The sequence below is a fragment of the Dipteris shenzhenensis genome, chromosome 21 (assembly GCF_047967505.1).
Source record: "Dipteris shenzhenensis isolate YYH24624 ecotype China chromosome 21, Dip_SZ_1.0, whole genome shotgun sequence".
Lineage (NCBI taxonomy): Eukaryota > Viridiplantae > Streptophyta > Polypodiopsida > Gleicheniales > Dipteridaceae > Dipteris > Dipteris shenzhenensis.
In genome coordinates, this window is record NC_141616.1 from 23,971,963 (window position 1) to 23,997,949 (window position 25,987).

Consider the following 25,987-nt stretch of genomic DNA (forward strand, 5'->3'; position numbering starts at 1 on the left):
AGGATGTAGCTCGTTTGTTTATCAAGTATTGGTATCCCGTTGGAGGGTTGCCAAAGACCATCACATCCGACAGGGACTCCAAGTTTACGTCTAACTTTTGGCACGCCTTGTTTGATAATTTTGGTACTAAGCTGCAGATGTCCAGCGCTTTCCATCGACAATCAAATGGCAAGACAGAAAAGTATAATGGTATGGCATTTGATATTTTGACATCATATTGTCATGATGCTTAGGGAAAGTGGGAGCAATTTCTTCCGCTTGTGCATGCCATTCTAAAGGATTCCTATTCTTCGAGTATTGGTCGCACACCTTTTGAAGCGGCGTTTGGACGGCAATTTACCTCACTCCTCACCCGGATGGTGTCACCATCTCTTGAAGCCAACAAAACCACCGAATCCATACTAGAGATTACGGAGTCCGTGAAAAGCCGCATCACCAAAGCTCAAGCATCATATACACGCCAAGCTAATAAATCCAAATGAGATGTCCAATATAAAGAGGGTCAATGGGTGTATTTACGCATTATCAAGCAACGATTGAAGCAGGTGCGCAAGTGATGCCCTAAGCTGTCCTTCAAGAGCTTCGGACCATTCCCTATTATTCAAAAGATCAACGATGTCTCAATGAAGTTACGTTTACCAAACAGTTGGACTATGCAGGTGTTCCATGTAGCTTGGTTGAAGCCATATTTTGGACCTCCTCTTTCAGAGATTTCCGACGAGCAACAACCTGAAGTTCTTGATGAAGCCGAAATTTTGCAGCCAGAATAGGACGAAGATTTTTTCCAGGAGTTTCCCTAGATATTGGTGGACTACTTGGAAGCAATGAACCCACTGCCATGTTAAGGAGGGAATGTCACATGCACCCCTGCACTTGGGTGCAAGGTGACACACTGGCTACATCAACAAGTGCATTATAGTTCCCAGATAGGAGATTTTGTCGTATGCTGTGACCCCTTTGTGAGCCCTTGTCCAAGGACAGTCACACAAGCTACGTAGGTCAATCTCTCAGCCTTAGGTCAAGTCAGTAAGTCAGTTCTTGTTCGCTAGTACCCATTGGAGAACAGTCGGTTAAGTGTTTCCATCTTATAGTTTAGGTCTTAGCCTAGGTTAGGAGTCCCTTTAGGGTCCCCAAAGGCTGGACAGGTAAGCAGGGAAGGCAGCCAGCAAAGGCTGCCCAAAAACTCCCCTGGCAAATGAGCCAAGGAGGGCTTTTTATAGGCTGGTTGTAGGCCAACCAATCTGTAAAACAGACCGACTCAGTCGGCTGTTCACAGACTGGGTTGGCTCAGTCCAGCCCTATAAAAGGGCCCCTTGGCTGCCCTATTTTCTCATTCAGTTTGCTCCTGCCTTCAGTTCTCCTACAGCTCCACTTCAGCCTCCTGTGCAGCCCCTCAGATCTCGCCCTGCTCTAGCCTCAGTCCCCTGGCCATCAGTTCAGCCTGATCTGAAGGTGACCACGCAGCACAACAATCAGAGGTTTGGACCAGCAAACGGAGAGGGGTTTGGACACTGTTTCCTCAGCTTTCTCAGCTCTCTTTTACAGTTTACACAGCTCACTCTCAGCTCTCTATTTCAGTCATCTCTCAGTTCTCTCATAGGATCTATCACTTCTAGTTTGCACTCTCACTCACGCAGTAACCCTGCATTCCGGTAGACAGCACAAGCCTCTTCCTTGCCTTGCAGAAGCATCCTACATCGTCAATGTGGACAGCATCAAGGTCTCGGTATTGGTTGGCGTTACCTCTCAGGTCTTTGGGTCTGCTATACGTGTGCACAATGAGCTCTTCACAAGCGTGTTCCGTGCTCTCTTGAAGAGTGTTCTTTGTATTTCTCAGTTCTCCAAGTATTAAGCAAATTCTCCCCTGATTGGGGGAGGGGCCCTCAGTGGGTATAGGGACGCAATCGGTTGTCGACTCTACTCTCTCTCTCTACCCTCATCTCCTTTCTCTCTCTATGGTAAACAACGCTCATTCCTCGCTAAAGGTTTAAAGAAGGTCTTGCTGTGAATTACACGATCAGATAACCATTGCATGTTACAAACATCATGGATGCATTGTCACACAGAGAGGTCAAGGACTTTAGAGAGCAGCTCATCAATGTTGATGAGATTGTGCCTTGATTCTTAGGTGGCGTCCTACTACACTAATGGCCTACCTGATTCATATCATGGCTTTGCTACAACATTGAGGTTAGTGCCATGGGTAAGGCCAACCACTACACCTTCGATCAGCTAGTGATGTGTCCCAAGTATCAAAAAGAACCTGATTTCTATCCCAACCATCTCCACAAATGGCTTCAAGGTTATTTTTGACAGTAATTGTTGTGCCATATGTGACAATACCTATATAGCCCTGGGCTGCTAAGAAATTTGCAAATTCACGAGACACATACCCCCCCTCTTAGTGCGGAGGGTCAAGAGTTTGTTTCTACTCTCATTTTCAGCCACTGCAAGAAAGTGCTTGAAACAAGAGAAGACATTAGACTTGGACTTCAAAGGGATAAACCCAAGTTTGTTTGTTGAAGTCATCCACAAAGGTAACAAAATATGAATATGTCCGCATCAGCACATACATTGCTATGCACTAAGTGCAAATTCTAAGATGCATCAACAGTCCCGTCTTTTTTGTTGGAGATATCATAGCCAAAGAGTGTGTTGATGTGAAGTCTTGGTGTGTAGTACTAGGTGATCTAGTACTAGTCTATGTGTGTTTGAGTCAGGTGTGAGTGCCACGTGTCATCATGGGACTTATCCCATAGGCACTAGGTGCTAGTGTGTGAGTGAGTAGCCTATATAAGGCTTATACTTCACTTATCTTGTCATATACCTAGATGAATCCAAGAACATTCCCAAACTTATCCTCTAAAAACACAGCATAGTGCAGTTTCAATCTCACGATAGTCACTCATAAGATTGAAAACCATAAACTCCATCACGCATAGCAGGGACTAGCTACTATGACATCCCCACTGACGTCATCAGCGCCCAACAGTAGGTGTAGACCATAGTATAAAAGTATGCTCTCACACATACAAATCCACACACCCACACATACTTGAGCATCTATTTATACAAAGTCTTCGTACTGAGTTTCTGTCGACACTCCAGAGGTGAAGGACAAACTCAGCCATGACGAAGGCTAGCACTAAAGGAGAAGGCTAATCAAAAAGTAGTCCAAATCTCTTCGTTCAAGCTACAACTGCTTGTGAAGTCTAAACGATTTCATTTTAGTCCCTCCCAAACGAGCATCCAAGTATAAAACTAGCTAATAGGGCAACGCACCATTTAAGATAGAAAGAATTATCGCAATATCTTGTCATACTTTATGAATGAATGAAAGCCTTCATTATGTCTTCATTTGAGTATCACTTCTTCACTCCCTAGCTCTCTCTCTCTCTCTCTCTCTCTCTCTCTCTCTCTCTCTCTCCATGTTTCTAACATGGTATCACAGCCAAGTTCACCTTGCCATAGCACTCCACCACGTCATCTTCTTCTCCCTAACCCTAATTCGTTTCTAGCTGCCTCCTTTCAGCTCCTCATACCCAATTAGGGTTTTTGCACACTCGCATCAATTCCGCATCTAGCTGCTTCTCCTTGCTGCCATTTGCATTCAAATCTGCCTGTCCACAACCTCCACAGCCAGTCGCCTCTATTCATTGGAATACAACCTATCTTGAAGACATATCTATACCCTATCAGGTCTTGGCTGTTTTCCGTGCTAAAGAGACCTCCATTGATGGAAAGACAGCCCTCAATCTCCTAGCAAAAGAACCAAGCTGAACCTGAAGAGCCCCCAAAGGTTCACGGCCTCTCTCTTAACGGCGAGGATCCATTTGACCAGGGTTGGGCTTTAATAAAGGTTCTCAGGCTTGAGTTGTCCCTCTAAACTGAATGTATTTAGAGTCAATAAGAGGTACTCTATCCCCCAAAAATGAATGTAGTGTCTTTTGCTTTGGTTTGATGGTATTGTCCACCCAGTTCAGAGCAAGGGGGGGTGACGAGTGATGATCTACCCTTGCCAGTCGCAAGCTGACTGAGAAGTCGCTCACACAAGAGGTGTTGGATAGTTGGACTTGCTCTTTGCAATATTGAGGAGGGGGGATCGGTCTACTCTTTGCATGTTGGGTCTCACACTCTTTGCTCTGAAGGGGGGTGTTGGAGATATCATAGCCCGAGTGTGTTGGTGTGAAATGGTGGTGTGTAGTACTAGGTGATCGAGTACTAGTCTATGTGTGAGTCGTGTGTGAGTGCCACGTGTCATCATGGGACTCATCCCATATGCACTAGGTGCTAGTGAGTGAGTGAATAGCCTATATAAGGCTTGTACTTCACTTACCTTGTCATACTTTACGAATGAATGAAAGCCTTCATTATGTCTTCATTTGAGTATCACTTCGTCGCTATCACACAGGAGGTGTTGGATAGTTGGACTTGCTCTTTGCAATATTGTGGAGGGGGGATCGGTCTACTCTTTGCGTGTTGGGTCTCACACTCTTTGATTTGAAGGGGGGTGTTGGAGATATCATAGCCCAAGAGTGTGTTGGTGTGAAATGGTGGTGTGTAGTAGGTGATCGAGTACTAGTCTATGTGTACGTCGTGTGAGTGCCACGTGTCATCATGGGACTTATCCCATATGCACTAGGTGCTAGTGAGTGAGTGAATAGCCTATATAAGGCTTGTACTTAACTTATCTTGTCATACTTTATAAATGAATGAAAGCCTTCATTATGTCTTCATTTGAGTATCACTTCGTCACACCCTAGCCTCTCTCTCTCTCTCTCTCTCTCTCTCTCTCTCTCTCTCTCTCCGTATGTTTCTAACATTTTTTACACGAGAACCGATACATTTTGCCCAACAAGCAGCCCTCACAAACATGTTTGGTAGGTGTATTCATGGGTGGAAGGTCTACCACCATGTCCTTAGAAATACATCAATGCACATTGTCGTACACTCCACAGCAAAATGGAGTTGCAGAGAGAAAAAAAAGGACATTGATGAAAATGGCTAGATGCATGCTTAAGGGAAGTCTTTGCCCGATGAGTTTTGGTTGGATGCCATTATGTGTGCTGACTATGTGCTCAATAGAGCACCCCCATAGGCAATAAAGACCATCACTCCTTGTGAAGCATGGACTGGAAGCCATGCTTCACAAGAAACATTTCTAGAAATGGGTAAAAATACTCTCTCTCTCTCTCTCTCTCTCTCTCTCTCTCTCTCTCTCTCTCTCAAAAGACACAACCTACAAGCAAAGAGTCGACCCATTTGTACCCAATGCCTTTTCACCCTGTGCATGCACGCTTCACACATTCACCAAAACGTTTCGGGCAGAAACGTTTCTTCACGTTTCACAATGCTCGAAACGCAATCTTTGGTAACACTGCAAGTTGGCATATACAAAGGTTCCCTCTCAGCTAAGGCGTACGCCAGAAGATAAGGTGGTCAAGTATAAATTAGGCCGCCCTGCACCCTATATAGGTGGGGGCTGGGTGCTAGGCAACCCACAAGCAGCCCCAGATTCGAGATCTTACCTCGAGATCTGTGCCAGCCGCCTCGCCCTTCAGCAGCGCCTCGTTCGAGCAGTTTCCCTGCATTCGCCTTGCTTGCGTCAGCCCTGCACAGCTCCCAAAGTTCCGTACCAGCCCGTACAGCTGCAGCGACAGCCATACAGCCTGTACGGACTGTACCGACTGCTTCTGTACTTGCTGCTGCTCCGTACAGCAGCTGCGCCTACACCTGCAGCCACCGTACGGACTGCGTCAGCAGCCGTACAGGCCACGTCAGCAGTCCGTACAGCCTCTATCGTTGACTGCGCATCCGGTTGCAGATTCGGGGAGGCACCAGGGCTCGTGGTCTTCCAGATTTCAGCATCCTTTCTGTCAGATTTATCTGGGACGGTTTTCTTCTACTCCATCTCCCTCCGTGCTCCGTTTCAGTTATTTATTTTTCTCTCAGCCTGTAATCGAGATAGTATTCAGCCATGTCTGATGCTCCGAATCCCGAGTTCACTATGGGAGAGCAGGAATTAGATTACACTCCAGTGGGAGAGGATGATCAGGGTCTCTATGACGACCTGATCACTAAGAAAGCCTTCAGTGAGTTCACGACTGCTCTAGATGGTAAATTTGAGCAGGTCAACGCTAATCAATCGGGGTTGACACAGCAACTCCAAGGGATACAAGCTACCTTGACTCTTCTGGCTAGCACGGTTCAGGCACTCACGCATGTGGATGCCATGGCCTCCGTGCTAGGCCCGAATATCACTCCGGATCCCTTTCCAGGTGACCAGAAATCAAGAACAAAGGAGGTGGTTGACACTTGGCTGCACAAGTGGCAAGTTCACTTCCAATTTCACCCCTATCCAGACGAGAAAAAGATTCAGCTAGCAGCAGGGTTTATGTCAGGTAAAGCCTTGCTTTGGTGGAAAGAACTCCAGCCTAAGCCTGACACTTGGACAGAATTTGAGGGTATCTTCAGGAAGGAGTTCCTGAAGAAGGAAGATGACTACGATATCGTCAGCAAGCTCAAAGCCCTCGATATGTCAAAATTGAACTTAACTTTTGAAGTTTATCTTCAGAGATTTAGGGATCTGCAAACCAGGGCCACCAAAATGGATCCTGTAACCTTGTTAGGTTTTTTCGTGGATGGTTTGCCAGACTCCTATAAGTTACAGATTAAAAATAACAAGTGCACAACATTGCAGGAGGCCATGACATATGCGCGCATATATGATGATACCATGGCCGGAACCAAGGCAACCACAGTTACCGAGACCAGCGGAAAGAACAAACGCAAGTTCTTTCAGCATGCGACTGGTATTGGGGAGACGAAGTCTACGGACAACGCCTCCAGGAAAAGCTTAACTCCTGCGAAGAATGGTAAGGCCCGTTTCCTTCGCACTCTCAGGCTCAAGAAAGAGGGCCGGTGTTTTTATTGCGAGGAGCGGGGCCACGCGAAGAATGAGTGTCCTAAGCGGAAGAACCAGAAATTGGTGCTAGGACCGAAGCTCCAGGCAGGTCCGCGTACCGCAGCCAAGGGAGCCAACCAGGTTACGATGACAGGTATTTCAGTAAATGTCATTACCTGCCCCCTTTCTTGCAATTGTACCTTTAATACTTCGTTGTTTGGTTCCCATGATCTTTTCCGAGTTTATGGAGAAGTTAGGGACCAACAGGTTCACATTCTCTTTGATCCGGGCAGCTCTCACAATTTTGTTAATTACAAATTTGTGCAGAAGATGGGGCTGTCCACAGTACCTAGCGACCACACCTACGAGGTGCAGCTTCCAGCCGGGAAGCAGTTTTGGGATCGTAAGGTTGAAGCGCTTCCCATCCGGATTCAAGCCTACACGGGAGCTCTGACATGTTATGTTATGCATCTAGAGCATGTAGACTTGCTGATCGGGATAGAGTGGTTTAAAACCCACAATATCCAGATCGGATGGACGGAGCATACGCTTTCTTTTGAAGACAAAGGCACCCAATTTTGTATTCAGTGTGATAAGATTATCCCTTCTCAGGGACCTATTGTATCTGCGATGCAGCTTCGGAATATATTGAACACTTCTCATTATGATGTCTATCAGTGTGTTTTGATTCCACTTTCTACATTTGTTGTTTCCGTAATTAACAAAAATGAATTAAGTGTGTTTGAACACCGAGAATTGAGAATGTTGTTAGATAATTTTAAAGACGTATTTCCAGCTCAACTGCCGGAAGGTTTACCTCCAGAAAGGGCAGTAGATCATCGCATAGACTTAGTCCCAGGGGCTCAACCTATCAGTGTACCACCGTATAGGATGAGCCAGGTAGAGGAGGATGAGTTAGCTATCCAGCTTCAGGATTACCTGAATATGGGCTATATCCGCCCAAGTAAATCTCCTTGGGGTGCACCTGTCCTCTTAAGAAAGAAGAAGGATTCTTCCTGGAGGATGTGTATAGATTATAAACGACTAAATAAAGTTACAATTAAGAACCGCTATCCTTTACCTCGTTCTGATGATTTGATAGACCGTTTAGCTGGAGCGAAGTATTTCACTAAGATTGATTTGCGTACGGGTTATCACCAAATCCGTATCTATGCTAAACACATAGATAGGACCGCATTCCGGACTAGGTATGGTCATTACGAGTTCCTCGTATTACCTTTTGGTTTGACCAATGCTCCTGCTACTTTTCAGCAGATGATGAACGATTTGTTCAGGGATTATCTGGGCAAATTTGTTGTCGTGTTCTTAGATGATATCTTGGTATATAGTAAAACGCTTGAGGATCATATAGGACACCTTCGGCTTGTCTTACTTGTTCTAAGACAGCATAAGCTTTATGCCAAGATGAGTAAATGTGACTTCTTTATGAAGGAGATCATTTACTTAGGACACAAGATTTCTTCTGAAGGTATTAGCATTGATCTGGATCGTATCCAGAAGGTTTTAGATTGGCCTATACCTCAGACTGTGAAACAACTTCGCTCTTTCCTAGGATTTACGGTATTTCTTCGGAAGTCAGTCCGTGATTACTCCCAAATCACGGTACCCTTGACCAACATATTGAAAGGTCGTGGACGCAGGTCTACTCAGCCGATTCCTTGGAATGATGCAATGAACAAGGCTTTTGAAACCTTGAAGTTATCTATCAAGGAAGCACCCGTTCTTGCATTACCCGATCCTACCCGGCCTTATGTTTTAGAGGCCGATGCGAGTGATTATGCGATTGGGGCAGCTCTATTCCAAGAGGGCAGACCTGTAGCTTTTGAGAGTAAGAAGCTAGACGACACTCAGTATCGTTGGCCCACACTCGAGAAGGAACTTTATGCGGTAGTGTATGCTCTCAAGGTTTGGAGACACTACTTGTATGGTTCAAAGTTCCTTGTATTGACTGATCACCAGTCAATTAAGTATGTGTGTGATGGATCAGAATTGAGAGGAAGGAAAGCCAGATGGGCAGAGCTAATGCAGGATTTTGATTTCGAAATACGTTATCGTAAGGGTTCGTTGAATAGTGTGGCGGATGCCTTAAGTCGAGTTAAGTTTGTAAATGCTTTGTCATTTACGGAAATATCCTCAGACCTATTTCAATCCTTGAGAGGGCTATACGCAACTGATAGTCATTTCAGTTCTTATTGGCAGAGAGTCCAGGATGGGAGCTCCATGGTTGACCAGGACTCAGGGATTGTGCCACCTAGGATACAGGCGGCGGGAGGTCAGTAGATGATTAGGAATGGCTTGCTGTTTCGGAATGAAAAGATTTGTGTGCCTGATGTTCTGGACCTTAAATGCAAGATTCTCTGGGAGTGTCATGATGCTCCTAGTGCGGGACATCCAGGTATACATAGGACTCTGTCTCTTGTGAAGCATACCTTTTATTGGCCTAAGATGCGTGCATTCGTAGAGAACTATGTGGTAGGTTGCCGAGTTTGTCAGGTTACTAAGGCTGAACGCCTTAGGAGCGCGGGCTTATTACAGCCATTACAGATTCCAGGTAATAAGTGGGAAAATATTTCCATGGATTTTATTACTGGTTTGCCTCGAACGCGCAAGGGTCATGACTCTATATGGGTCATAGTCGACCGTTTGACAAAAATGGCTAGATTCTTACCTACAAGAATAACTATTTCAGCTGTTCAGTTGGCTCACGAGTTTGTGGACCACTTGTTCAAGCTGTATGGTTTGCCATCTGACATAGTTAGTGACAGGGACTCAAAGTTTACAAGTAACTTTTGGACACTTGTTTTTGAGAAGTTGGAAACTACTCTAAGTATGAGTTCCTCGGATCATGCACCATCCGATGGCAGTACAGAGAAGGTCAACCAGTTGGTTGAAGACATGCTTCGGGCATATGTATCTAAGAGACAGTCTTCATGGGAAGATTATCTACCCATGATTGAATTTGCTTACAACAGTGCAAAGCATTCTAGTACAGGTTATAGTCCTTTTATGCTTATGTACGGGTTTCAACCTAAGTCACCAGTTATGGTTGGATTAAAAGGGATTCAAAATGATGCTGCTAAGAACTTCTTGCTAGACATGCAGGAAATGTTGCAGTTTGCCAAGGAGTCTATTAGAAGTGCCCAAGATCGGGACAGATTTTATGCTAATAGACATCGTTCACCTAGAGAGTTCTCTGAAGGAACGATGGTATATTTGCGAATTCCTAAGGAATCGAAGAGCCTAAGTACTGGTTTGGTTCCGAAATTATCCCCCAGATACTGTGGCCCATTCAAGGTCATTAAAAGAATTGGACCAGTTGCATATCGACTAGAATTGCCTCCTGATGTTAGAGTACATCCAGTCTTTCATGTCAGTAGACTGAAAGAAGTATTGGGTGCAGATGATCAAATTGTTTCTCCTCATGAGATTATAGAAGTTACAGATTTAACTTTTATTCCTCACGAACCTGAATCAATTCTTGAATTTCGTGAAAGACAGATTCGAAATCGTACTATCACGGAATACAAGATTAAGTGGAAGGATCGTGTTGAGGAGGATGCAACATGGGAGACATTACAAAACCTCCAAAGAACATTTCCCGATTTCTTAGCGAACTCAGGAGTGAGTTCTTAGAGGAGGGGGAGTATGTCATGTGCACGGATCGGTATCTGACGTGTACTAGGTACACAAAACTAGCTCAGGTTAGCCTGGGGAGGCTTAGAGCTAGGCAGGCTTGATTCTCGGGTTGAGTGGCAAGGGTATGAACTATTTATAGGTCTTCGCTATTTTTGGCGCCGGGGCCCGAGTCTATAAAAGAGGCCCAGGGGGTTCAGTTCTCAGGGTGCAGTTGGGAGCAAGTTTCGTTCCCAGGTGCCAGGTCTGATCCTGGATAGAGTCGCGGACGCGCGCCTGCATCTTAGCGTAGCCCAAGGCCCAGTGGCAGATCCAGGGCTTCACAGCGCCACCTGGTGGTATGGGACACCAGGCTGGTTTGGGATCTGATTGGGAGTTCGTGCCAGTAGCTCAGCTCGTGGCTCGGGGGGACATCTTCTGATTCGGGATCACATCCCGTACATGTCACGGTTGGGTGGTGAGCAGCCTGCTCAGTTCTGATGTTGTGTGAGGTTATTTTGCAGATCAGGGGTTTCAGGAGTGCTGGGATGTGTCAGTGGATGCCATGAGAGCTAAACCCATGCAAATGGCGCATGGGAGTTGCGCTACTTGCCAACAAGCAAGCATGCCATCCACTAAGTGGGCTTACAAGGTGAAACGGAAAGCTGGTGGCAGTGTGGGACCGCGACAAAGCCTGCCTTGCTGCTAAAGGCTATGAATAGCAACACGGAAGAGTTTGAGGAGACCTTTGCTCCCACTTCACACATCACGACCATTCCATGTGTAATAGCCAGTGCATCCCAATGGGAGGTTCACCAACTCGACATTAAGACAGCTTTCCTTCACGGTGCTTAAAAAAGCCTATGTCAGCCTTCAGGCTTTGAGGTTGAAGGTTCTAAAAAGCAGGTTTGCCAGCTGAAAAGGGCCCTTTACAGATTGAAGCAGGCACCCCAACATGGTATGCCAAAATACATTCACATTTTTTATGCCTTGAATTTCAGAACAGCCCCACAAAGGCCACTCTTTATGTCCAGAAGAGTGAATCAGGATTTCTGATTTTGATACTTCATGTGGATGACATGCTTATTACTGGGCCAAATACACAGCAAATTGCAGCTCTCAAAGCTGATTTGCAGAAATCATTTGACATGACAGATATTGGCACGTTTCATTACTACCTTAGCGTTCAATTTGTTAGTTTTGAGGGGGGGCATAACGATGAGCCAATCCAAGTACATTGGACAACTTTGACAATGCTTCCAGCTCTGCTTGCCCTGAATTATCATAGGTTGCTATATCCATCATGGATGGACATGTGCAACCATGATTTAGTTTCCGGGTATACCTAAGATGTATCCAAGATAATTCAGCCATAACATGGGGGGGGCATTTGTTGCCACTGAGCCCTGGTATGCCTTGTAGGCTAGTTAGTCCTAGTTAGGATATCTAGTCCACTTAGATACTAGTCCTAGTTCACTTAGGACATTTAGTCCTAAGTTGAGTTTGGGCCTTATATAGGCCACCATTTGTACTTTCTCATCATCAATTTGCAAGTAAACTCCATTGCTTTAAGCTTGTTGTCTCCTCTCTTGCATTCCAGCTTCCTTCCATTACTCCCCACATCCAACATCACCCAATTTGCTGCTGTCATGTACCAATGAATTCATTACAGTAGGACATCCTTTGTTCTCAAACAACCAACACTTTAAATCCACTCTTAATCATTCGTGGACAGCTAGTGCAGTCCCCTCCCTTGTAGGTTCAACACCCCTTTGGGGTTTTCCTCTTGCAATTTGCTGCAAAACAGTTCTCTACATCATACCCCATGGATTGCAACAAATTCTACCTCATGACACATTGTTAGGTGTATGTAGTGGGACTCGCAGCAAGATGTACTTCCATCCAAGGCAAACTCTTAAGGTGCTTCATTCTGCTTGCACCGTTATGTACCTAGACGCTAATCCTCGGATTAGTGGACTTATTCCAACAAGGTTAGGGTGCCTTTGGGATTAAGGGAAGAAGGCTAACACTAGAGGACTTGAACACTAGTAAAGGGCCAATTGGCTATGTTTAGCCAAGGCGCTTTTATTATAAAGCGGGATGCTCTTCTATACACGAGTGGCCAAGGCTATTGTGTTGGTATTCAGCGTGCACACACCGATCTTATAGCTATAGGCATGGGCTTGTAGGAATCTGATCTCTAGCCCATGTGCTCGTGAGTGGTTCGGAGCACTAATTATCCTTTGTTTGTTGATTGTAGTTTTGGATTGTATTCAGGATTAGATCCTAGAGGGAATTCAAAAGTTGGTATCAGAGAGCCCTCAACAAAGAGGGATCATTGCAATGTATGCAGTCAAATGGTACCAAGTACCTCATCCTCTAAAAACACAACATAGTGTGGTTTCAATCTCACGTAGTCACTCATAAGGTTGAAAACCATAACGATAGCATGGGCTAGCTACTATGACATCCCTACTGACATCATCAGCACCCAACAATGGGTGTAGACCATAGTATAAAAATATGCTCTCACACACACAAATCCACCCCCCCACACATACTTGAGCATCCATTTATACAAAGTCTTCGTACTGAGTTTCTGTCAACACTCCACAGGTGAAGGACAGACTCAGCCATGACAAAAGCCAACACTAAAGGAGAAGGCTAATATCAAAAAGTAGTCCAAAATCTCTTCATTCAAGCTACAACTACTTGTGAAGTCTAAACAATTTCATTTAAATCTAGCTGATAGGGCAACACACCATTTAAGATAGAAAGAATTATCTCAAAACCAGCAAGCCGCAACATGGACCAACAAGCTGCACCTAACAAGGTGGAGCTTATCCAAGTGCTTAACATGAGGTGGCATTTAAGTGACTGAAGCCATACTTGGAAACTTGAATTTGAAAAGACATGAGCAAGGATTGTTCCTAAGAAGCAAAGTGTCCTATGGCTGATTTTGCATAAGGCCATCTTGACACCTCTAAGGACTAAAAGGCTAGGTGGCGGACAAGGTGGTGTCGAAGATGGCATAGAGCAAAGGATGATGCTTCCCAAATCTTCATCTTCTGCACACATGCATTCCCTTGGGTGATCCGTGCGCCATCCATTTTGGTCCGTGAACAAAGCAACTACATTGTGACAATTATACCGTGATATCCCAAAACAAGCTCATACCACCTGACAAATTGACAGCTGAATATACATTACTTCAGTCACAAAAGAACTTGAGAGCCAAAGTGGTTGCATGCAGCGATGGAAGGTGTTAAAGGAGGTTAAGCATGAAATCCTTCAGCATTATGAAAATGTGAAAGAGGCGGCAGCATCGTGAATTAGTGGACCATTTCAATAGGTGTGCAGCTATAAAAGAACAAATTTCATAGGACAGCTGATCCAAATTCTAATGATAACTGTTTCTGACACGTATAGCTGGTGTTGCAACAACGTTAGTTGCTCCCTTTGATGTAAAAAAATAACCCGAATGTGCAAAGGGGAAACTATGGTAATCTTGGTGACAACATCAACACAGTTTCAATTGGCAAAGAATCAAATATCATTAAAAGGCTAAACACATGGATATCATTTATCATTCCATACGCCATCAGGTCAAAAGTTTCTCTAAAGATCCACAAAGAGACCTATTGAACACGGCATTGCCCCAAGCAATTTTGAAAAGTTTGAAAACCTTTTATGTATCAAGACATATATACATTCAATATTTAGGTCTTATACTGAGGGAGACAAATGAGGGTTTGGGGAGCCACCCTAACTCTAGATATATACAGGGTGTTTTTTTCCTTTCTTTATTGGTATTGTATGTTGAGTGTACTCAATGTCCTCCTTTTGACTACATAAACCTTACTGAATTTCATCTAACCCCAACCAAAGCCTACCAGCACAAAATCCTTGAACAGGTGCCATATTGCTGAACCCATGTGCTAAACAGGAGCAGCAAGCCAATGCATCAAAGCAGGCCCACCATCTAGAAGTACATGGTGAAGCTTAGCTTTCTTGTAAGCCTCAATACTTGTATGAAGCACGAAGCTGACTGTGTGGACATCATTCCATGGCATGATTCACAGCAAGGTGCAATATACTCAGATAAGAAGGCAGAAATTAAGCACAAAACATCCACGAGGTGTACCAGTTCAAGGTGTTTCCGGGATGATTTAGATCATCACAGACTTCCATCTTATAACAACAAATACACACGTGATCGTTTTAACAGAATGACCTGTTCTTACAAGTGCGAGTACACAAAACTAGGTGCTGCTGGAAGCGCTCCATGGCGTATTTCCTACTACCCACGAGGCAGTTTGGCTCCCAGTAAGACAGCGTTGCATGGCAGTTTGTACTGTCTTGGCTGCCTGTGTGAATGGCAGCTCTTTGCTGCCTGGTACCTGTTGACCTAGCCAGGCATGCATGCAACACACTATGGCTCTCAGGTCGCAGGCTTGTGAGTGCCTCTCGTCATGGGCATGTTAGGAACATATACCGAACCCAACAAAATGGCATGGGTTTGATTGACTGTCTGACGCATGCCAGTAGTTAAAATGTGTTAGAAATACATTAAAATCGCTTCGTGAATACCGTGGTCGTAATATTAAAAACCTATGCTAGCTCGTCTCATTGTAGTTCGCCTCCCTAACCGACATGTCCTATAGCATGAAAAAAAAAAGATACACACACTGTGGGGGCTATTTAATTTGGCAAAGGCTTGCCAAGGCAGAGCGGTTCTAGGGAGAAATCAGTATACAGACAGAGAGAGAGCCCTGCTCTGTGAATCGCCCTCTCTCTCTCTCTCTCTCTCTCTCTCTCTCTCTCTCTCAGGAAGCCACACAGCAAAGACAAATACCTTTTCTCTATCGACGACAGGAGGTGGACGCGGGGGGCCTGGGGGACCGCGAGGCACAGGAATCGGCACCCTTGGGGGCCTATTTTGCACATCAGCTGCTGCCGCTGCGGCCGCTGCAGCTAGAGACATCTCTTAGCTCCCTCCCACGTTGAAGAGGCTACAATTCCTGTTGAGGTGGGCTGCTATGTGCACAGACGCATATATATATAAACAAGCCAAGGTGGTGAGTTGGCTGGGGTTTAAGGAGGCAAAATAGCCTTTGTGTTCTTTGGAAACCTAGAGTGGTTAGGCTCACCATGGTTTAAATTGAGAATCTTGATAGAGTGTCTTGGTAGGAGCCACCACGCACACGCACTTGCATTTGACTGCGCCCTCGATACGGTTTGTCAAAGTCCCCCAAAGGAGAAATTAATGTTCACATGCAAAAATTCGAGCTTTTTTGTCACCGGCCCTTTTGTTGATTCTTTTGTACACGTTTGCCACCCTTTGCACTTGCCCAGACCTTCAAATGGCAATCGTCCTTCCTCCCCGACTGGTGGTTGTTGCCGGTCGAAACAGGTCTATGCACCAGTGTGACTTTTGGCACCTCCAAAATGGAGGCTGTGTTTATGAGCACTAGTGGCGCACGAGGTGCTCGCTTCAATTCTTTTGCGTCCCCCTAAGTGGTGCGCACCAGCTGTACTCATTTGAGCACGTGTGCACTAGCTCTAAGCTAGTTGCATGTAGCTCTAGTGCAAAATTAGTTATTACCTAAGTGGTTTCAACTTGGAACACAGCCTCCAGTATTGACTCGTGCTAGATCTCCTCTCCTCTGAATGCTAGTGCCCATATACACCCAGGTACAACAGTTCCCTTGAAGAAGCTTTTTATGGTGTATAGCTACAATAGTATATTAGAGGCGAACGTGCTAATGGAAAGAACAAGAATGTGGACTTGGGTGATGAATCTTCAAATGGGAATGAGCTAAGCAATTGTAGGATTTACGAATTCCACGTTCGTCCAAGACAAAAGCACATCCCTCATGGTAAAGTACATGCATCCCAAAAAAGAGGATGAGCTATCTCAAGGAGGGTGGCTTGTGTAAGAAACACTTGGAATTCTAGCATGAAAGTTGCAATTTCATATATTCAGCAATCATGAAATATACCATCAAATGCGCTTACCTATGAGGCATTGCTCGTGGAAACATCTTGTAATTTGGTCATTCATTGTTAAGCTTATGCCCCAGTCAACTTGTGCATTCATTAAGAAATGCATGTGTGCTTGAGTAGCAACATAACCCTTGACCATGAGAGAATATTTAGAAGATTTGATAGCGTAATCATAGTCATAACTCTCTCTAGACATGGACATACTTGCACAATCATGTTCTAGATATAGAAGTATAATTGTAGTGGGAGAATATTGCTCTTTATGCAAAAGAATGACAAGAACTCTCTAATCAAACTCCTGTTGGAGCATCAAGACCATGGATTTCAAGACCAAGTGTATTTTGAAATTAGAGAGGCAAAGACTAAGAGAGTGGCCTCTCATGCACTCTAGTGCTACGTGTGGTGATTATGATATCATCTTAATATAAACTCTTATTTGAGTTGTGTTTGGTTGGTGTCGAGGACAAGATCATGATAGAATCAGCTTCCAAGGAGAGAAAATAGAAATATTGTGGGTGAAGCTACGAAGCTAGGGTAAAGTTTAGTTTATCTAGAAGTAATTGATGATGGAGACATGAGGACAACTAAGTCTTAGCATCAATACAATTGTCTTATTTGAAACAAAGTATCTAGAGGAAGCAACATATCTACTAGTCCCCATTCTGTAATCCCTTGCATTGTCATCTATGCACAAACCTACTCTAACCTTGCAACCCATCCCTCAACCTTGCAATCCTCCTCCTACTCTCAACCTTGCAGTCTTCCTCCTCCCTTTCTAGAAATCCAACATTCTCTCCCTCTCCCTCTCCCTCTCCCTCCCTCCTTCTCTCTGCCTTCCAATTTTGTTCTCTAACCTCTTTCCTTCTCTTTTCGTCTCTCTTTTTCTATTTTTTCTCTCTTTTTTCTCCTCTCTTTTCCTCTTTTTTCCTCTCTTTTCTCCTCTCTTTCCTTCTCTCTTTTTCTCTCTTTCCTTCTCTCTTTTTCCCTCTTTCCTTCTCCTTTTTCTCTCTTTTATCCCCACTTTTTCTCTTTTCACTTTCTCTCTTTTTCTCTCTTATCTCCTCTCTTTTTCTCTATTTTTTCTGCTCTCTTTTCTCGTTTTTCTCCTCTTTTTCTCTCTTTTTCTTCTCTCTTTTCCTCTCCTTTCTCCCCCCCTATGGTCAGGAGGTCCTTTTGCCTCACGAAGCCGCCGATGTACTCTCGTGCTGTCGAGAATATGGCTTCACGGGCTGGTGAGCATCCCATGCTTTTGAAATTCAAGCCCAACGAGTGGCTAGCGTACTAGCTCGACACGACCGGGCAACATACGTAGTAGCAAGGAGATTGGTGGGGGATGATTGGCACAACGCTTTGGGGGGGGTAATGGTGGGAGTGGGGATGATTCAGATGATGCAGACGTGCTAGAGGGTGATGGTACGATCTTTTATGACATCACTTAGATAGGAGGCATCTTGATGGATGCACGGGGGAAGGACATCATGGCCTTCATGCACTCTGTAATTGCTAACAACTACAGAGATTGCTTTATTCACTACAAAGACCATCCAAAAAAGTTGGCTGATGAGACCCTCGCTGCTGTTCGCTCTAGGTATCCCAATCCCCCCAATGTTCAGTTCACAAATAAATGGGCCAAGTCAAAGATTGTTAGGATACTTGGCAATAAAAGATCTTCGCTTAAGAGGTAGGCACTAGCCGAGATTGCCAGGAGAGAGGGAGGTCAACCTCCAAGGGGCTAGTCCCACACTGCTCACAAGCGTGAGTGGAAGAAAGCAATGAAGGCAGTGAAGGCGGATCCCAGTTTGCAGCACGTGAAGGCATGAAGGATCCAAATGGAGCAATATGGAAGCGTGCATTTTGGAGCAGGGGGTATTGAATCATGGGAGGCCCAATTTGTAAGTATCGATCTCAAATTATATTGTTTATGTGGTTTATTAGGAGGTTGTTTCTTTGTACTAACCCCTCCACAAATTGTGTCATCTTGCAGCTTGATATCATGGGCAGATACCCTACTCCTATCTAGACAAGCTACCACTGCCACCATCGCAGAGGAGATACATGGAGGCACATCTATGATGACGGGTTGATTACTGAGAAGCAGTATATCCGGGCTACTGGAACGCCCCCCTAGGTATTTAAAAGTAATTAAATAATGTCAATATTGTAAATAAAGATTTGATTTTTCATACATTGATACATGTTGTCCCTCATTTATAGGGCCCTACGACTGATCAGGAGGAAGAAGATGAGGAAGAAGGGAGCGAAGAAGGGAGCAAAGAAGAGAGTGAGGACGTGGAGAACTTAGATTAGTCGTAGAAGTAGTGCTAGCTACTCTTTTTTGTACTTGAAGCCACTGGCTTGGCTTCGTGCCTCTCTTGTATATACACTCCTCTTATTTTTTGTACTTGAAGCCACAAGATGTGGCTTGGCTTTGTGCTATATGTACATACAAGCACTTTTTGAGCTATGAATTAATATGCACTCCTTTTATTTTTTTGGCTTTCAATTTTCTTGTGCAACATTCTATCAATGAATGCCTTGTGAACTAAACGTTTTGGAGTTGTAATTTTTTATTCGGAATTGTAATCGTTGGCTATAAATGTGTTTGCAATCATGCTAATTAAAATGCGGTTGGTTGTAAGAATTGAATTGCACAATGTGGAAATGGGATTCTTGTAAGTACATAGCATATACAACATACACAACATTCTGTTCAACCACACAAATTTTAGCTTTTATTGAAAAAAAAAGATTCTATAGAGCGTCTATAAGCACGTCTATGTATGCGTCTTTCTTTTTTTTTTTTAATTTCTACCAAAGCGTCTAAAAGCATGTATATAGGCGCATCTGTCTGTTATATAGATGCGCCTATAGATGCAGGTCTGCAGACACACCAATAGATGTGCAAATAAATGTGCCTGTATGTTTTTTTTAAGTTAAGGAAATGCGTCTATGTGTGCGTTTGTGGGTGCTTTATCTTGTTGTGATTTCTTGCATCATGGCAAAAGTGACACTGATAAGCCATAGAACCCAAAAGATGTATGGAGACATTGGAATATATGAGAGGCCACATTGACAAATGTATGTCTTCCAAAGGAGGTAGTTTGTGTAGAATTGATAATAAACCTCCTTTATTGTGATCAAAAACATTATGTGGAATGTTTCTGACATCAAAACTCATACCAACTTGATGACCATATTGATTATCTTGCATTATGCCCAGTGTGATCAACCTCAACATGTAGATAAGTTTGATCAACATATGTATTGGAATAGACATTCCTTGCTATAGTATTTTGTGTTTGAAGAGCCTTTGCTCTAGCCATGACTCTTTACCTAGCATGGAAACGTCGATATCTTCTAGTCGCCCTCAACTTATCACCCAATGTCATAAATAAATGGATTGTATATTGAGGTTCAATTTCTCCTTGCATTGAATTACACATTTCCAAAGCAAGCATAGATTTATGTCTTTTCAAACTTGTTTCTTCTTCTAGCACACTCACGACGTAAGGATCAGGTGTTCTCTAGCAATGATAGCAAATGCAAACTCGTCTTCTTCTCCTTTTAGTTTCAAGACCAACTATCTAAGATGGAATCGTCCTTGGAGGATGCATTAAATACATTCTTTATTTCTGTCACCTATATTCAGGAATATATGAATCAAGATAATTTAAAAGAGAGGATGACTGTAATTTCTTGCTCAAGGTATCAACATGTGAGAAAACTTAAAGAGACCGATGAATACTTTTTAAAATGCAAAATAAACTTTTATTCCAAATATCAAAAGATACAAACATTGTGATAACATAATTTTTTGTTTTGTCCTCTCATAGAGCTTTCCCCATTCTAATAAGGAGTGCACTAAACTTATTTAATGCTACTTTTAAATAAGCAAGCTCAACTTCAAGCTTATGAACGTGAGCTTTCAATGTTCGGTGTTGTTCGGTAAGGGAAGTCATTGTATTCTCACAACTCCAACTCTTCCAATTTACTTTCTCTTGCCCTTGGTTGCTTTTGACTGGATTTGAGGTTTCTTGGGCTTCTTAGTCCAACCTTTATGTGAAAACTCCATATATCACGTGCGTTCAAAAAAATGGGTTTTAAGTACCCCTTATACCCCCTCTTTATGTCTACTTTTTGTAACTCTACAAGAAAATAAAACCTCTTCTATTGAACTCACATGCTATCTTACATATTATGTGGTGAACTCCCCGGGCTAAGAAACCTCCTTCTCAAAAGTGCCCCTTCCTCTTAAGATTGGAAATTTTATTAAACCTAGAAACAAACCTAGTTTGTTCCAAATTTCCAACTTTTGTTTTTCCTGTAGTGTCATCATATATATAGTCATTCTTGATAGCTTTCTCAAAGGTACTGAGAGTTTCTTCTCACCTCCCCTTTGTAGGTGTCTTTAATACCCCTTAGGAAACCTCTAATCTTTTGGAATTCATTGACTCCCTTAAACTTTAGGACTAATTAATGTGACTAATGGGAAAAATGATTTAGCCTGCATCTAGGTTGGAGGAGACACTTCTATGAGATACTTATACTATGGCATTTCCATGTCGAGAGTATTGACTCTCCTAATACAAGAACATATATGGATAAGAATCTATTATTACAATACTTAGAATGGAAATATTTCAATATAGAGAGAGGATAAACAAAACATATAATTAGATTATCTCATGCGACTCGATGACATCATCATGTCCTAAAACTTACACTATTATTTCATTATGCTCAAAATGCTGACTCTTCTAAGACGAGAACATTAAATGCTTAAGAGTACAACACTATCTTGTAAAAGATGCATGTTTGTAGGACATAATGAGTCATGAAATGTATTAAAACATATAACTCAGTTCTTTAGCTACCTCATTAAATAGTAGAGCTTGCTTAATAATGTCACACACACACACACCTAATATATCGATGGAGATCAAACATGATTCTTTATAGCACACCCTAATATAATTGAGGCAAAAAATACAATGGAATGCATTGAATATAAAAATGATTAAAAGTCATTGCAGATGTCACTTAAAAACAATTTAGAATGTATGTTTCTACAAATGCATCATGTAGCACTCCTACACTTTTGCTATGCACTTCATGTATGCCCCAATGCTCACTTTGATGACCTACACTTTGACAAGGCACTTCATGTATGCCCTTCTATAGCAAGATTGAGCTTTTAAAGATTCAACATATATCCTAAGTTACTATAACATTAGATTCTATTTCTATTTAGTGATAACTAACTTTGTACGAATTGTAATGGAGTATTTTGAGATGTTATCTGTTTCTGCACCTGTTTAAGTACAATCATCTGTATTCAATAAAAAAATATCTCTTTAATTCTTTAAGTGAAGTGTAGTCATAAGTCATATAATAAATAGATAATGTAGTTTAATAAGGTGATCACTACACATAAAACATCATGATCGCAATACATAAGGATAAAAAAGACATACACTTGGTTTACAATACCCCATGATCACAATACATAAAGCATCATGATCATAATACATAAGGAAGAAAAAGACATACAATTGGTTTTGCAATGGAATAGCTTGGAATATTTTCATCCTCTTCATTTGAGCTCTCATCCTAGATACAAATAGGAAAGTGTATGAGATTGATACATTTATATTAATTCCTTTTTAAAAATTACTTTATTAATGAAATAGTAAAATCAAAGAGAGGAATATCATATTGATAGAGGTTGTAGTAGTTTTCTAATGTTATAATAACCCCTTAAGGCATCACTACCTTCTTCAGTACTTTCCTCATTCTCATCCTCCTCCTTGCTCTCCTCCAATGTGATGCCCTCATCATCATCTTTGGCCTCCTTATCCTTCATCTCTGAGATCTTATTCCCATCATGATCTTTATTGTACTTGTTGAGGATGATGTAAATCGCACCATACCTCTAGGGCATTATCGTAACCCTAACCCTAAAGGGTTCACCTATATATCTTCATGTTTACATTCAATAAAACATAGTTTATAGCTAGCTATATTGTGTGCACTCCTCTCTCTCTCTCTCTCTCTCTCTCTCTCTCTCTCTCTCTCTCTCACACACTTTTGCTCTCATGGCATCAGAGCTGATGGTGCTCCCACTCCCTTTGTGAGTGTCAAGCCCTCCTTTCGTGAAGCATCCTCCATTGAGAGAGTTTCATTCCATCATCGAATCCCTTATGCTTTCACCTTTGACATGGAGTATACCATGGACACAGTTCCTACAAGTAGTCATTGAGATCAATACATCAGTCTTCAAGACATTCTAGCATCAACTCGATCATGCTGCATCACACTACCTAGTGGTCACCACCACCTTCAATCAGCACAGATCATTCCTCAACATGATTATATTTATGCATCAGTGCATCCTACCCCAATGCAATGGACAACATCAGGTTCATCGATAGCACAACTGGGGGAGACTCAGTGTTTCAACATGCACTTATGGCTATAGTATATAGTCCATACTTCATGTAGATTATTGGTTGGATCTAGGACTACAAATCCAATCCCAGCATTTGGCACCACATATGCCTCATGGACTCCTTATGTTTTCTTAGTTCTATTTTAGGCTTCTAGGTCTTTACACTGTTAGCTCTACCTTGAGTCTATGATAGATGCTACATCCGATGCTAATGGATGTTTAGCCATGCACACATCATACAACCTTCAGCTCATGATAGTTGAGCATACAGGTTTGATAGGTTGTCGTACCTTGTCAATTTCATGGGCCTCTTCTTCAGTAGAGACAAGCATCACACTTGCACCTTTGGCCCAGATTTTTAGCCCTTAGATCCCTTCGTCCACACAGACTATGAGGTCTTCTTTGACCCCACATCATATGACAAAGAGAACTCTACTATAGCATACCTCCACCATTGCTGTCAATTCTTTTGGATTGGTGACACCCTCGTATGTCACAAACTATCGGATCACCTCTCCATTGCTACATCGACTAGCCTCACATCCAAATGCCTCTTCTATAGTGCAGCTACATAGTCCATAATGACTCACGTATTCATGTGATAAAGAGAACAACTCTACTGCAGCATATCTCCACCATTGCTATTAATTCTTTTGGGTTGGTGACACCCTCGTATGTCACAAACTACTAGATCACCTCTCCATTGCTACATAGACTAGCCTCACATTTAAATGCCTCTTCTATAGTGCAGTTACACAGTCCATGATGACTCATGACATGTTCAGCTTTGACATGTTCAGCATGTAGTCATACACAGTTCTCTACGCAGTCATCTTTTAGCCAATGAGTCTTTCATCCAGGTGGACTTTACTTTCTACATATTTCCTTCCACTTCCTTTTAGCATATCTTCTGGGTTTTACTCCTAAAGGTGAAGGATGACCCACAACTTAAGAGGGGAAATCCACATCTTGTACATGACCACATAAGTTGTACACATTGTACATGCTTCCGCTATGTAGTCACCATGCCCATAGATGCACATACTACTCTAATTTCTTTTTACTTTTCTTTTCAGCTTTGGATGCTATTATATGAGCCAAACAAAATCCACAAAAAGGTCTTGTACATGCACCCTCTACTTACCTAGTGCAATTTAAGAGGGGGTGTTGAGGATGTTGTAAATTTCACCATACCTCTAGGGCATTAGGGGAAACCCTAACCCTAAGGGGTTCACGTGTATATATTCATGTTTATGTTCAATACAACATAGTGTATAGGTAGCTATATCATATGCACTCCTCTCTCTCTCCCTCTCTCACTTCCGCTATTAGTACCTTGATGTGGATATGCTTGCACTTCAAAGTAATCCATGCAAGATTTCCTCTCAATAACATTTGTGGGTTTTCTTTCCTGATAAGTGCTTTTCAAGAAAAAATATCCATTAGACACAATGTAACCTGCCAGCTTTATGATAGCATATATTCCACCATGCCAAGTAAAATACTACCAATTTGCATGGAATTTCATAGAAGTTTGGTCTATGATGACTGCATCTAGGACTTCCCACTCTTCCAAAATTAGATGCAATCTCTTGGAATCTCTCTTATGTTACTTTCTCTCTTGCTTCTCCTAGTTGCATACCCACGATTGTAAAGCTTCAATTCTCTAGCATATTGCCTTTCCAAAGTAAGAAGCATGAATTCTTTGTCTCCTTTATTTAAGAAAATGATAACATTGCATAGTACAACTTTAGTAGTTGTGCTATATAGTATTCTATCATAGATATTTAAAATATCATGGCTTGGTGTTTCATCAATGAAAAAGAGATGTAGCTTATCCCATATTGAATCATAAAAGAGGAAGTCCATTTTAACCCCCCTCATCCAAAAGACCCCCCCCATTGGGCCTCACTTATTATGAAAAGTATGTACAAATCTTAAAATCTTGCATATTTTTCAAGGTATATACCCTATATTTTGTGGGAGGGGGGACATGAAATTTTTTGTATTTTTCCCTTGTCCCCCCATACCCTAGATTTTGGACGAGGGTAGTAATATATTACATATTGAGTTGGTGCCCTAGGGACTATACATGATATGCATAAGAATTACTATCTACTTGTTGTACTAGTGAGCACTTTGTATCTCATCTTGTTCTTGAAATGAATAATTTTTAGCAAAATCTATGACAGATACAATAGTATCATGGGAAAAATGCATCATTGTGTCCCATTAAGTCAAAGACTATATTTTTCATTGCTATCATCTCATCATTCTCTTCTTCTACTTTCTAATCTTACTCTTACACTTTCTCTTGGGCTTTCCTTTGCCCTTTCATTTCTAGAAAGTGTAGTTGGACCTATATCTCTTGAATTAGCCTCCTTCATCTCACATCACGTTTTTCTTTTGAGGGTTCTACCATTAGAATCAGAACAAGGGCAAACCAAGTCAAAGATGGTAGAACCCCTCAAAAGAAAAACATGATGTGAAATGTAGGGGACGTTGTATATATATATATACAACGTCCCCAATGCGGGGCTTGTAGGTAGGCCCAAAGGTTTCATTGAAATTGTTGGGCTATTAACTTTTGCAAACCAATCAATACCAAAGTAAGATAAACAAATGAGAACAGAATTGAATAACCTATACATACATACATACATACATACATACATACATACATACATACATACATACATACATACATACATACATACATATATATATATATATATATATATACACTTTTCTACCAGAACTTGAACTCTTTTATTGGACACTCATTTCCATTTTTAGTCAAGGTGACATCCTTGACAAACACTTTAAGCTCAAGAAGATCCATAATTTTGAATCCTATATCAAAACATAATAAAGATTTTGGTAAATACAGCCTTACTAAAACAAATTAAAGTCATTTTAAAACATGTTATAAAAGAACAAGTGCTTATTTAAAAATATTTAACAAAACAACTAGATTTTAAATTAAAAAATATGTA

General features: G+C 42.2%; 1 protein-coding gene across 1 annotated transcript in view; it reads right to left on the minus strand.

Annotated features, from left to right (window-relative positions):
- The window catches only part of SAP18 (SIN3 associated polypeptide P18), a 39,632-nt gene extending 23,964 nt beyond the window's left edge, over window positions 1-15,668 (minus strand). Inside the window, exon 1 of the mRNA XM_087392691.1 lies at window positions 15,393-15,668. Within this exon, the coding sequence (XP_087248817.1) occupies window positions 15,393-15,521 (129 nt within the window). The 5' untranslated portion in view covers window positions 15,522-15,668. The remainder of the gene's footprint in view (window positions 1-15,392) is intronic.
- Between the last annotated feature and the right edge of the window lie 10,319 nt (window positions 15,669-25,987).